This window comes from Stigmatopora argus, chromosome 19 (assembly GCF_051989625.1).
Source record: "Stigmatopora argus isolate UIUO_Sarg chromosome 19, RoL_Sarg_1.0, whole genome shotgun sequence".
In the NCBI taxonomy this organism is placed as follows: domain Eukaryota; kingdom Metazoa; phylum Chordata; class Actinopteri; order Syngnathiformes; family Syngnathidae; genus Stigmatopora; species Stigmatopora argus.
The window spans coordinates 2,517,599-2,532,944 of record NC_135405.1 but is presented as its reverse complement, the minus strand read 5'-3'; the positions used below and the strand labels follow the sequence as shown (position 1 = coordinate 2,532,944).

The 15,346-nt window shown below is 40.4% G+C and overlaps 1 protein-coding gene across 2 annotated transcripts in view; it reads right to left on the bottom strand.

Annotated features, from left to right (window-relative positions):
- The window catches only part of meis2b (Meis homeobox 2b), a 52,152-nt gene that overhangs the window by 17,768 nt on the left and 19,038 nt on the right, over positions 1-15,346 (bottom strand). For both annotated transcript variants that reach the window (XM_077587273.1, XM_077587272.1), the window contains exon 8: positions 924-1,063. In XM_077587273.1, coding sequence (XP_077443399.1) covers positions 924-1,063 — 140 coding nt within the window. The remainder of the gene's footprint in view (positions 1-923; positions 1,064-15,346) is intronic.

Genomic DNA, 15,346 nt, shown 5'->3' with positions numbered 1-15,346 from the left:
AGACCTTTTCTTTAACCTAGAATGGATCAAAGATGAACAACAAATGAAATATGTCCAGAGCCCACGACTAACTACCTTTACATAGAAATAATTTCACTGCATAACAAAATAGTCATGACTCAATAGTAATCAATACTGAACTTTTATCATTAACTCTAACCATTAGCTTGGTGGGTACAGTAGCTCACTCATTTATGTTAATGGATTTTAAAGATTCTATACTTTATTTTAGTGTCTATCATAGTTCTATATTGACTATCAATTTTAGCCAGGGTATTCTTAACTTTGGAAAAGATTGACAAGCAGGCACTTTTGCTGTGTGAAGTATGACCCATCACTGTGAAAAGGTATGCAGCTCAATCTGTGCATGAGCCATGTCCATTGGCTGAAGGACGAATCATTTTGATGATTTTTTTTTAATGAACATGAAATCTTGGAGGGAGTGCAGCTGAGACGGCTCTCATCACCACTGAAGGGTGTCAAATTGAAGCATATATGCGGCACATGTTTGAAGTGTCCAAGCTCAGTGTATAACTGAATGAGAAGCTATCACAGCTCACTTATGTTTGTCAAGGCTGTCATCTTCACACATGAAAAGAACCTGATGAGCCTGATGATCATTAAAATAATCAGATTTGCGTGTACTAAATAACTAAATAAATAAATAAAGTAGCACACATCCTACGATGTCAGTATTGCGCTGGGCACATTGCAATGTCACGGAGCAAACAAGAAATCCTTCAGGCCCAAAGGAAACCGACAAATCTTACTGTCATGCGAGCTACCAATTGTATCCTAGCGATCACACCCTTGGAAGCCTGAGAGTTTTCTCATGAAAGATAATGAAGGGATGAGGTTTACTTGGCTTGCTACAGTATTCATTGGACCTAACTAAAACATGGAAATACAGATAAAATTCTTACTGTAAGGTGCTGAAACAGCCATGCTCTCATTATATTTGTAGCAACTTTAGGGAAGATGCCTCTTTTCTTCTGCCTCTTCTTGTCCTGGTCATCTTCATCTCCTGTGCCTGGTGATGCAAGGCTGTTGTCAAGGCCGTCGCCTAGGATTAAAGAAATAAAAAAGGAGTCACATTATGAAAAGAAAAAATATAATAATTTGCCCCCTATACCTTTATTCCTATACATCGAGTTATCCTGGTTTAGCAACAAATATACAAATATAGGCTGGGGCTGTATTCCTGTGTGGAATGGTAAAGCACAAGATTCTTCCTCTCACCTCTGTTTGATTCCCGCGGACATTGGATAATGAAGAGAAGTTTGTAGTGTGGGAACTCAATAAGACCAAGAGCTATTAATACAATCTGAGTCACTCATATGACATGAACTAATGACTGCAGGAGTTGTGTGCCCAATGTGAAATAATGAATGCCCATTCAGCCAATGTGCTACATGTAAGGTTATTTATTAGCGACCTCTATTTGAAATGCATACCTATCAACTTTTTTTTTAACGTTTTCCCGTATTTCATACGTTTTTTGTGTACGCCGTATAACAACTTTTGGTACGGGATTTTTTTCCAAGTATGTTATTTGTAAAACCATTTTACCCATTTCGGCTTTAATCCGCATCATCTCGATCACTGGTAGCAGACAAAAACGTCATTGTTGACTGCTAATATTGTCATGCTTTTAGCATAATATGCGCACGGGCATTCCCCCTTCACACGTCCGCCTTTTCACTGTATAAATATAGCGCGTCAGCAAGCCGACAGTCAAGCGTCATACAGCAACAGCGACAGAATTTAGTGCATACAAAAGGTGCACCGACTGATATTGCCCCCCCGTCCACAATTTTTGACTTTTAAGTGAACCTTATGTGACTACATATGTGCCGCGTTGCATTTGTACATTTTTTTTATCACTTAATAAGGGGAATTGCAATCATTAATAAGGGGACCAATTGGCCGAGGTTGACAGCTATGGAAATGAGAATAATGATTCTCTTGGAAGAGTAGAAGTAAATCACAATAACAAAACCTTACTCTGACCTGTGTATGATACAGACCCAATAACATCAAATCATGTGTTGTTAAAAGTTGGACATGAGCTGCACTTTTGGTTGCTGATGCAAAATGAAGCAGGATGAGTTGGCAGGGCAGTGAGTTCAGCACTCTTGTATTCCCATGTGTCCATTGAGCAACAAATCCCATCCCCCAATCCTCACCCAGAGCATTACATATGTCTTGTCAGTATAGCCTGTGGCTCAGAATCCCGCCATTAGCAGCATTCTTGTTTGATTTCAGAAGAAAGCTGGCACAAATAAAGGCAGGAGGCATCCTTAAACAGAAATTTCCGCCCCTGTTTGCTAATGCTCTCTAGCTTGCAAGCGCAAGGGGGACTCTGTTCCCTCTCTGCCATTAATTGTGCATCAGTTGAGATGATTTACTTTTAACAGTGGTGGTTATTTTTTTTCTCGCCCTCGGGGCAGAGTAGCCTTGAAAGCCTGCCTGGAGGGCATGTGAATAATGAATCTGAGAGACTCCTCCCCTGAGGCGGGACAGGAACCCTTCTTTTCTTAAAATTTGCCCAAGCATGTCTTTTTGTTTTTAGGGATGCATCAATCAAGCACCTCTATTTGAGCCATATTCATGAATAAATATTTAAGCTAATGAATATTGACATTAAAAGGGATGTGTTCCATGGATGGGGGGAGTTTTGACGGATGGTATCCACGTCTGAATCACGCACAGTTGTCCTTCGTTAGACGTTAGTCTTCCTTTATTAAAAAAATATATATTTTCAATAAATGAATGCAGAATTCTTTGTTGTTGGATTACCTCTCTCGATTCAAGCTTTTTAAATTTTACCTATGCTCCATCAATTCTGTCTTTTGTATTTAAAGAAATTACCATATGAGTTGCAGTCGTGAGTTTCTACTAATCATGTAGTATACTTTCATAATCTTAAATGAATAATGAAATGTGAAAAAGGTAAAGGAAGAAAGAGGCTCAGACTAATTATATCTATGTATGACATCCCACCCTCCCCAACACACACACTTCACCCGGGTCTACTGCCTCTTCTCTGTTCGCCTCCTGCTTTCTTGTGATGTAGAAAGGGAAAGCCGCAGGGCAGATCTTCTGATACAGTAATCGCTTCTGACTGCGCCGCAGCAACTCATCCAATCTAAGCAGTGTATGACGGTCCAGTCTCAAAGTCGTACACCCGTGCAATTTTGCCATGGCTCTGCTCTCGCCCCCATCTCCAATGACTCTATCTCCACCCCCACACATCAGGCTCTGCTTCCCACTGCCTGCCACTGTCTGCACGCGTGACACTTGAGAGTGGAGGGGGAGAGATAGGCATTACTGCAGGGATGGCGGGAGTATGGCCCCGGGGCAAAGAAGCAAAACACACACAAAAACGCACCCTAAGACATGAAAAAGACTCTTACCTTTTTGCACCCTCCTTTCAAGTGATACAGATGAATAAATGAATGATTTAATTAACAATAACAATAATGATGAAAGAAAAATAATAATACTGAAAAAGATATATAAATATCATTGTTTATGAATAAATTCAAATTATATCTCAACACAGCCTAATATAATTTAAACTTATATATATATATATATATAAACATATATATATATATATATATATACATATATATATATATATATATATATATATATATACATATATATATATACATATATATATATATACATATATATATACATAATTTGTGATTTCAAATTTTTCATTGTACATAGTGTTAAATTTTCAACCCATTTTTGCTTGTATGATGGCTGCTGTTATGGCATGACAGGCAGTCAGTGGATGGAGTGTCAAAAAGACAAAGTAGAGAACACTAAGCAAAACTGATTTCTGTACTCCATTTGCATCATTGATGCAAAGCCAGCATGGCTATCTAATGGGCTCAGCTGGTACCTGATCCATCATCAGTGACACCTCACAACTCTTCCCCTTATTAGGCAAAATAAACTATTCCAAATAAGCACTCTGGATTGTTTCAAAGTCTTGGGAAATATTTTTGTGCTTATATTTGAACAAAATGCATGCAAGAATTCTTGCAAATTGGAAATCATTTTTAATTTAGACCAGAGGTCTCCAAACCGGTCCTCGAGGGCCGTTGTGGGTGCAGGATTTTGTTTCAACCGATCCAACACAAACAGTTTAACCAATGAGGAAGCTGAAAAAGGAAGCACCTGACTGCAATCCACTGATTGCACTTCTAGGATACCAGATTGGTGGAAAGGTTTCCTTTTACGGGTTGGAACGAAAACCTGCACCCAGTGCGGCCTTTTCCGGAATAGTTTGGGGACCACTGATTTAGACCGAAAATATAATAATCATTGGTGACTTATATATATATATATATATATATATATATATATATATATATATATATATATGTATATATATATATATATGCTTCCAGATGAGTGTTTTCATATTTAAGCATCTAACCAATCACATTTCAGCCTTTATTTGTTGCTAGGGTCTAAAATCTGCTTTGAGGCCTTCACAATCAGTTCTGCGGGCTCTGCTGCATAAAACAAGCGTCGATAAAACTGTTGCTTTAACCAATCATATTTTGACTTGGCGACACCAAGGTCTTCTCATAGACGTAGAGATACGTCATCACTTTCACCTACTATGATTGGCTAGTGATAGAGTGGACTAGCCAGAGCTACCAAACTGTATCTGGAGTAAGCTGCACAAGCAAATATAATGTTGTGTTGATGTAATAGCGGTTTTGTCAAATCGCGATCGCTGAAGGAGGAGAAGAAATGGATTTGTTTGCAGATTTACTGTCAAAGCCATTTTCAAGACAGACTTTTCAAGAAAAGCTGGACATCATTAAGAAAGGTCGGACAACTCCGAAGCAAGAAAGCCTGTCACAACCGGGAACGTACATTTTCAGCACTAAATCGAATAAAAACTTATGCCAGAAATAGCACAGGACAGGCTCAACTTTCAGCATTAGCTTCGATGGCAATAGAAAAGAAGGAGGAAAGAAAGGAGGATGGATTTTGTGTACAGATAAAAAGGATTTTTGGTGAGTGAAATATGGCTATATTGCTAAATAATATTTCAATTGTATGAGGTTATTATTGATGTTTTTCTTTTACATGTGTCGCAGCTGTAGCTGCAGTAGAGGATTTATAGCCATAAAATAGTTTTTGAGGGTTGGACTGATTCAGACATAGCACTGAAGGCGTCGGTTTGAAATTCACGGCTCGCCACTGATATATATATATATATATATATATATATATATATATATATATATATATATATATATATATATATATATATATATATATACAGTTGTGGTCAAAAGTTTATATACACTTGTGAAGAACATAATGTCATGCCTCTCTTGAGTTTCCAGTTATTTCTGCAACTCTGTTTTTTCTCTGATATAGTGATTGGAACAGATACTTCTTTGTCACAAAATATATTCATGAATTTTGGTTCTTTTATGACTTTATTATGGGTTAACAGAAAAAGTGATCAAATCTGCTGGGTCAAAAATATACATACACGAATTAGCAATTTTGGTGACTTAGAAAGTTGTGTCAGTGAAATGAATTTCATAGCATGGCCTCTTAACTTATTGTGAGTGATTATGAGTGACTACAGCTGGTGACTTCTCTGAGGCCATTTAAATAGGACTCATTGGATGCAAATGCCCACAAACGCTACAATGGGAAAGTCAAAGGAGCTCAGCATGGATCTGAAAAAGCGAATCCTTGACTTGAACAAGTCAGGAAAGTCACTTGGAGCCATTTCAAAGCAGCTGCAGGTCCCAAGAGCAACAGTGCAAACAATTGTCTGTAAGTATAAAGGGCATGGCACTGTTTTGTCACTGCCACGATCAGGAAGAAAACGCAAGCAATCACCTTTACCTCAGTTTACATTACCTTCAAATTCTTCAAGATAACCTAAAGTCATCAGCCCGAAGATTGGGTCTTGGGCGCAGTTGGGTGTTCCAACAGGACAATGACCCCAAACACACATCAAAAGTGGTAATGGAATGGCTTAATCAGGCTAGAATTAAGGTTTTCGGATGGCCTTCTCAAAGTCCTGACTTAAACCCCATTGAGAACTTGTGGACAATGCTGAAGAAACAAGTCCAAGTCAGAAAGCCATCAAATTTAACTGAACTGCACCAATTCTGTCAAGAGGAGTGGTCAAAGATTCAACCAGAAGCTTGCCAGAAGCTTGTGGATGGCTACCAAAAGCGCCTAATTGAAGTGAAAATGGCCAAGGGACATGTTACCAAATATTAGCACTGCTGTATGTATATTTTTGACCCAGCTGATCACTTTTTTTCTGTTCACTCGTAATAAAGTCATAAAAGAACCAAACTTCATCAATGTTTTTTGTGACAAAGAAGTATCTGTTCTAACCACTCTATCAGAGAAAAATCAGAGTTGTAGAAATAACTGGAAACTCTCGAGAGCCATGACATTATGTTCTTCACAAGTTTATGTACACTTTTGACCACAACTGTATATATATATATATATATATATATATATATATATATATATATATATATATATATATATATATATATATATATATATATATATATATATATATATATATATATATATATATATATATATATGGAAAGCACAGTGGCACGAGTGGTTAGCGTGTCGGCCTCATAGCTCTGGGGTCCTGGGTTCAAATCCAAGTCACGTCCACCTGTGTGGAGTTTGAATGTTGTTCGTGGGCCTCCTTGGGGCACTCCATTTTCCTCTCACATTCCAAAAACATGCATGGTAGGCCGATTGGACACCCTAAATTGCCCCTAGGTATGGGTGTGAGTGTGCATGGTTGTCCGTCTCCCTGTGCCCTGCGATTGGCTGGCCACCGATTCAGGATGACCCCCAAATGGGAGACAGGGGATGACAAATGGTAGAAGTCAGGGCACCGCTTCTTCTTCGGCGCTGAAATGGTTGGCACTCACCTTACATTTCACCGTATGATGCATCGATAATACAAACAGCATCGTGCCTTTTCTTGGATTACATTACATACATTTCGCTTCGTGCACAGAAAGATGACAGCGAGCCTCTTCCAGCATTGTATGGATTCGTATCGCGTTGAAAATGCCTCTTAAATGTCCTGCGGAATGTCAAAATGTCACGCTGAAACTTGCAAGCAGAAGAAGAGATGAAAAATGGCGGTGAAAATGGCAGAAATCATGGCAGCACTTCTTCGGTGCTGAAATGGGTGGCACTGAAGGCTGGGTGCGTATCCAAATAGAACAAACGAGACGGGCGCCGTGCCTATTCTTCGGATTCCATTTCCATTACAATACCCTATGAGGAGAAGATCATTATTCTGGATACCAAAATGATTAGAACCAAAGACCTTTTCCGATAGCTTAGCTCCTGACAAAGCCAATGACTATGAACCTCAGCCTCGTTCCAGTGCCCGAGTGAGCCTCCACAGCTCGCAGACCAGGAGGCACTGAAACGCCTCGTCGAGGAAGAGTTCCCTCACATAATTTAAGACAATGGTTGGTTATCTCCCTGAGCAAGTTTTTAAACATGGATGAGACTGGGATTTATGGTAAGAGGATGCCTTCACAGACATTCTTATTCAAACGTGAACTGAACTTGCACACGGATCACCTGATGTTCGTATGCCTGGTTTAATGGTAAAGCCAGCTTTAATTTACAAATTCGACCGTGCTCATGCTTTAAAAAACAAGAACAAAGCCTTGCTGCTTGTCTACTGGATGAGCAACCGGAAACCCTTCACAAACTGTTTCATCCTGAACGCGAAGCTGTACCTCACTGAAAGGGCGCTGCAAGATCTGGACTGTGCAGGAGCACTTAGACTAAATTGAATTGAATTGAATGCTTTTATTGTCATTATACAAGAGTAATGAGATTTAAACACTTTTTAATGGAATATTTGCCCTCTGTTGGAACTCCCATTAACCTGTTTTTTTATTTATATATCAAGTGGAGAGGAACTATTTTTGCTATGAGTACAGTATTAAAATTATTTTAAAATTTTATACATATATTTAGATATTAATACATTACAGTCTTTTCATATGCTTATAACTGTAGTATTTGATAAATCCACTTCATGATAATTGTGCTTGTGTACTTGTATTTGTATTTGTGCATACGAAAATATGTAGCATTGTCGTAATAATAGGGGTGATCCTAATTTGTGGCTATGTCTTGTCTACATTAATGGTCTACTGATTATTGTATGCATTATTAACTGCAGTTTCTTCCTTCTGCTGTGTCTTACTGCTCTGTAGCCAGAAAACAAGGCCAAGGACCAGGGAGCCTCAGCAGATAGCATAAAGCCAGCCCTGCTGAAGCACTCACACTTCTGATCAGTCTGTTCTCCTACCTTCCTTTGTTTCGTATACATAAAATGTTCTGTCCTTACATCCCCACGGGGGGTATTCGTCACCCCCATACCCAATATATTCTTGTCAAGGTCGAAGGGGCATGGGCCTGGAGGTTTCCTCCACTGTTGTTTGACAAAATCCTGTAAGGAATGACACTAAATTTGTACTCAGGTTGACCTTATTTTAAAATGAGACATATGTTTCTCTTAGGATTCAGGATCTCAAGATCCTCAAGATGGCGGCGCACACGGATGCAGCGGCTTTTGGCTTTCCAGTTTGGTGTATTCTTTTCTCAATCCTATCGTTATTTACCAACATCTGCGAGGCAAACTTTTCCTACAGTCGCCACGACTTAATTGCTATCGGAAGGAGATGCGATATATCCGATGTCACAACGAACTACCAACGAACCTACGATATCCCCGAGGACATCTCGAGACCTCCGGGAGCTCCGTGGATAGTCAGCCCACTCAAAGCACGACGAAGGAGGCGAAGGCGGCGGAGAGAAAGGAAGCAAAAGCGCGGTTGTCGGGCGGGTCTTGCTGCTAAGCTAAGTCAACAACCACACCGAGCACCGCTCCCGAGTATCTTTTTGACCAACGCCAGATCCATCACCCACAAAATGGACGAGTTGGAACTTCGAATTGCCACCAACAGCTTTGTTAAGAACTGTAACATTATCCTCATCACGGAAACGTGGCTACACCAGCAAATCCCGGACGCTGCGGTTTCGCTAGCTAGCCGAACGCTTTTTCGGAACGATCGTTCAAAGGAACTAACAGGCAAAAGCAGAGGAGGAGGACTTTGCTTGTTCATACATAATGAATGGTGTGGTGACAGTAGGATTATTGACACTCACTGTTCTCCGGACTTAGAGCTATTGGCAGTACGGTGTAGGCCCTTCTACCTACCGAGAGAGCTAGCCGTCGTCATAGTAACGGCGGTTTATATTCCTCCTGATGCTAACGTCAACACGGCATTAAACCTCCTGCTAATGGCTGTAAACAAACAACAGCTTGACCATCCCGATGGAGTCTGTATTGTTGCTGGTGACTTCAACAGAGCATGTTTAAAGACTGTTCTACCCAAGTTTATCCAATACGTAAAATGTCACACGAGGGGAGACAAAACTCTTGACCATGTTTATTCTAACATTAAACATGCTTACAAAGCCACTTCCCTCCCTCACCTAGCTGGATCAGATCACCTCTGTCTAGCCCTCACCCCAGCATACACTCCATTCCGGAGGCAAACAAGACCACAAATAAAGACAATTAAAACTTGGCCCGAGGATGCCCTTTCTCAGCTGCAGGACTGTTTTTTCCGCACCAAGTGGGAACTCTTTGAACACGACAACCTCCAGGACTATACGGACGCTGTACTCTCCTATATCAAAAACTGCATGGACAATGTCACTAGGAATAAACAAATACGGGTTTTTCCCAAATCAAAAACCCTGGATGACCAAGGAGACTCAGGCACTTATCAAATGCCGTAACACCGCTTTCAGATCAGGGGACAAGATGAAATATAGAGCTGCCAGAGCTGATCTGAAAAGAGGCATTAAAAAGGCCAAGGCAGAATATACTAAGAAAATTGAGGAGCACTTCACAGACAATAACCCAAAGAAGATGTGGCAGGGAATACGACATATTACCAACTACAATAACAATAATATGTCTGTTAACGCAGATGCCTCACTAGCGGAGGAACTGAACCGTTTCTTTGCCCGCTTTGAGACTGACAAATCAGACCCAGTCTCAACACCCCCGCCACTATCCTGTAGCAATACACTGAAGTTCCAGGAAGAGGAAGTGAGACTGGAAATGCGGTCTGTGAATACCAGGAAGGCTGCTGGACCTGATGGAGTACCTGGGAAGGTGCTCAAAGCCTGTGCTGACCAGCTGGCTGGAGTCTTCACAAAAATCTTCAATTGTTCCCTGCAACAATCCATCATTCCATCCTGCCTGAAATCTGCCACCATTATTCCTGTCCCCAAAAAGCCAACCATCGACAGCATGAATGATTATAGGCCTGTTGCTCTCACACCTGTGATCATGAAGTGCTTTGAAAAGTTGATAGCCCGCCATATCAGGAATACAATCTCTCCCTCAGTTGACCCTCACCAGTTTGCTTATAGAGCTAACAGGTCCACTGAGGATGCTATCACCATTGCTCTACATACAGCATTGAGACACCTGGAACACCATGGGAATTACGTGAGGATGCTTTTCATTGACTATAGCTCAGCCTTCAACACCATGAAACCGGACATTCTGACTAACAAACTCTCCCACCTCGGACTATCCTCCTCCATCTGCTGTTGGATAAAGAACTTCCTAACCAACCGACCACAAACTGTTAGACTTGGTTCCCACCTTTCTTCCTCCATTACACTGAGCACTGGCTCCCCTCAAGGCTGTGTACTGAGTCCTCTTTTGTACTCCCTGTACACTTATGACTGTACACCAACCCACCAGTCCAACTACATCATCAAATTTGCTGATGACACCACTGTGGTCGGACTCATCTCAGAAGGGGATGAGGCGGCCTATAGAGACGAGGTCAACAAACTGTCTTCGTGGTGCTTGATGAACAACCTCACACTGAACAACACAAAAACTAAAGAAATAATCCTGGACTTCCGCAAACAGAGCACAGATCTGTCCCCACTCCTCATAAATGGAGTTCGTGTAGACAGGGTCCAGTCCTTTAAATTCCTGGGGGTCCACGTCACGGACAAGCTCTCCTGGTCCACAAACACCACGGCAGTAGTGAAGAAGGCCCAGAAAAGACTCCATTTCCTGAGGGTACTCAGGAGGAATAACTTGGACACTAAGCTTCTGGTAACCTTCTATAAAGTCACTGTGGAGAGCATCCTGGCATACGGCATCACAGTGTGGTACGCTGGAAGCACGGCAGCAGACAAAAAGGCCATGCAGAGAGTGATCAACACTGCCCAGAGGATCGTCGGCTGCTCTCTGCCCTCACTGGAAGATATTGCCAGCCCTCGTTACATCAGCAGAGCTCGGAACATTGCTGGGGACCCGGACCACCCTGGTCACGACCTGTTCCAGCTGCTTCCCTCTGGCAGGCGCTACCGGTCTCACAAGGCACGGACAAAGAGGCTTAAGGACAGCTTCTTCCCCACAGCCATCAGGACTCTAAACTGCAGCAGCACGACACACAATCCCCTCGGTGTAACAACTTCGGGGTGAGGATAGATGAAGGACGTTGGGCGGCGATCTGCCTCCTGCTGGCTGACTAGGTAAGTAAGGAAGACAGTGGGAGGTAAGTGATCCATTTTATTCTTGTTGGCATCGGTGAGGCAATCCTTCGCAGTCGCCGGGAGCTGGTTGCGCTCGGGAGGTGATGCGATGTATCCATCACGGCAAAATTGCCAGCAAGTCTGAACTCTTGCCTGAGAAAAGTGCACTTCGTGGAGAAGCACCTTCAATTTCGTCATACGCAGCTGGGTATGATGACAATTAGGTTTTTGTCTAGTCAATGATGATGACAAGCCTAAGTCTGATTTTATTTTATTTATTTATTTTATTTATGGTGAACTGAATAAAAAATATATTTTTTAAAGTGTTGTAATATCAAATGAAAGACAACACTAAAACCAGTTGAAACTGTTTATAAGCAAGCTCTGAAAGTATTGGACAAAAAAAACATAACGTACTATCACTGTCTGATATTTAAAAAAAACATGAACATCTGAACTCGGACAAAACGGTTAAATATGCTAATGTCATCTTGGTTAACAAAATCTTCCACCACAAAGCTCCTCCTCCAGTGCAAGAAATTGTAAAAATAAATCCCAACAAATCAACAATAGCTAGTTCTAGCGGGGACTGTGTAGTTCCCTTCAGAAAGAGTGCATTTAGCCAAACCACCTTCTCTGTTCATGCCTCACATACCTGGAAGTCAATACCAAATACTACAAGTGAACTCCCATCTCTGATCCTCTTTATCAACCACCTTAAAGCCTGGCTGCTAGATGAACAACATTGTTATCACATCACTTCCCAGACCCGTGCTATTTGTGTATGTCTCATCGTTTCTATGCTGCTTTGTAGTCTTTGTCCAGTTTATATTTATTTATATATATATATATATATATATATATATATATATATATATATATATATATATATATATATATATATATATATATGATGATTCAGATATTTCTTAGGCCAGCAGAGAAGGCCTTGAAGGCCCTGACGGCCCGCCACTGATATATATATATATATATATATATATATATATATATATATATATATATATATATATATATATATATATATCAGTGGCGGGCCGTCAGGGCCTTCAAGGCCTTCTCTGCTGGCCTAAGAAATATCTGAATCATATTATATTTTGTCCATCAATACTTATTATTCCAAATGGTCTGTTAGCTTCCTTTCATTGCTTTCCCCCCTGGTTGCAATGCTTCCAGATGTGTTTTCATATTGTAGCATTTAACCAATCACATTTCAGCCATTATTTGTTGCCAAGATCAGATCTGCCTCAAAGCCTTCAAAATCAGTTCTGCGGGGTCTGCTGCATTAAACAAGACTGCTGCTTTTAACCAATCAGATTTCGACTTGGCAACCCCACAATGATTTTTCATAGGCGTTGGCATTTTGCTGGCTGGGACATGTCATTGCTTTCAGCAACTATGATTGGCTAGGAGGCGGGGCAAAGCAGCCAGAGATCGCAAACTCCACCCACAATGGCCGACAGTGGCAAAAACAAATGGATTCTGTTGCAGATTTCTCTCACAAAGCTATTTTCCAGACGGACTTTTCCAGAAAAAAATGGACATCATTAAGAAAGGGCGGTCAACTCCGAAGCTAGCAAGCCTGTTACAGCCGGGAAAATGGTGTGTGCGGCTCTTTCAGTGCGCTAACTTAGCTCCACGATAGAAAAGAAGAAAGAAAGAAAGGATGATGGATATTGTGTAGAGTTAAAAAGGATTTTTGGTGAGTAAAATATGGCTATATTCCTAAATAATATTTCAATTGTAGGCCCGGTTCTCATATCTGAAAAGCTCCAGTGTTTGTATTTAAGCTCCAGTGTTTGTATTTAATCACTTAATGCTGCTAGGATGTGGATATTATCCCAGTTTAATTTTTGCCATTTCGCCATTGACGTCCATCGCTGTCTTTTCCCGAGGAAATCACCCCCTGGCCTGGTTGTAATGTCTCAAAAGCTCCAGTATTTGTATTCAGTCAATAAATGCTGCTAGGAAGTGGATTCGACCTAATTTTAGTGCACTTTTTGTCATTTCACGTATGGACGTATCGACGTTCATCGCTGTCTTTTTACCGGGGAAATGATACTCTGGGCCCGGTTCTGATGTCTAAAAAGCTCCAGTATTTGTATTTAATCAATAAATGCTGTTTTCGGCTGGATTTTACCCCATTTTCGGGCAATGTTTGCCCGTACACCATTGACGTTTATCGCTGTCGTTTCCTGGGAAAATCGCCCCACTGGCCTGGTTTTAATGTGTGAAAAGCTCCAGTATTTGTATTTAATCATGAAATGCTGCTAGGAAGTGGATTTTGCCCCATTTTTGTGCATTATTTTATTGATTATTTTTTGTGTCGCAGCTGTAGCTGTAGTAGAGGTTTTATAGCCATAAAATAGTTTTTGAGGGTTGGATTGATACGTTGAAGGCGCTAGTTTGATGTATTTAATGAAGGGAAAATACTTACTATATATATATATATATATATATATATATATATATATATATATATATATATATATATATATATATATATAGTAAGTATTTTCCCTTCATTAAATACATCAAACCCAATGATCTTTATCTGTTTCTGATTGTCTACTTAATCTTCTTTGTTTCTCTTGCAAAGCATTCTACTGTTGTCACTGTCAATGTATTGCCAATTGAGGCATAGGGTGGAAAGTTGCTCTAAAGACCATTGTTTTTTTCACTCTGGCCAAAGGGGAGATAAACAAAAACAAGTCATAAAACTTTTATCACCTCCAATTAGCATATCAGAACTCACACAAAACTGCTGGCAATGCAAGGGCCACAGACTGAAAGAAATTACATTGTTAAGAGATCTGTATGTCACTTCTAAATGAGTGGTACCGAAGACACCATTGTCAGGGGTCTTCATTAATAAAGCAAGTTTTAGCTTGAAGACACTCCTATTAGATTCTATTTGTAAACGATTACGGCTTACCAGCAAAAACAAAAGAAAAATGTCTTTTTTATTTCATTGGTAATGCTAAATTTGAAAAGGTGAACCGCATGGGATGTATGACAAACAATTGTGATAAAACACAAAGACACATACAGTAATACTTTGACATTCGAGGGCCCCAACATATGAGAAATTTGAGATAAGAGTGAAATTCCGAGCAAATATTTGCCCTGAGGTACAAGACAAATTTAGAGATATGAGCATACGAGAGCCAGGTGGTCAAGATGCGAAAGGCTTCTTATGATAAAACCGCACTGTCTTTCTCGCTGCATCTCCGTCGTTCATTTTTACCATGTTTTTTTGCGTTAGTCAGTGAAGAAAAACAATGGGTCCAAAGCAAGCAGGTGCAATGAATGGTAGTACGAAGAAAAGGCGTGTGATGCCAATCGATATTAAGCATGAAATAATCGAAAAACATGAGAGTGGTGTACGCGTGACGAAGCTTGCTTGTCAATACGAGAGGAGCACCCGGATAAGTTGCCAAGTGGTCGGTTATCCTATTGTGAGGACATTTGTGTGTATCAATTTCGTAATATTTTGACGGGGAGACAAAAGCAAACATCCCTAAATAGGTTCCTTTTAAAAATTCTGGCTAAAAGTGAAGGTGGAAGCAAGGCAAAAAAAGCCAAGCCGGAAAAAAAAAGAACAATTAAAACAAAATTAGAATTAAGTTTAGTGCAAGGTAAGATTAAAACGTATATTTAAGTGTCTTTA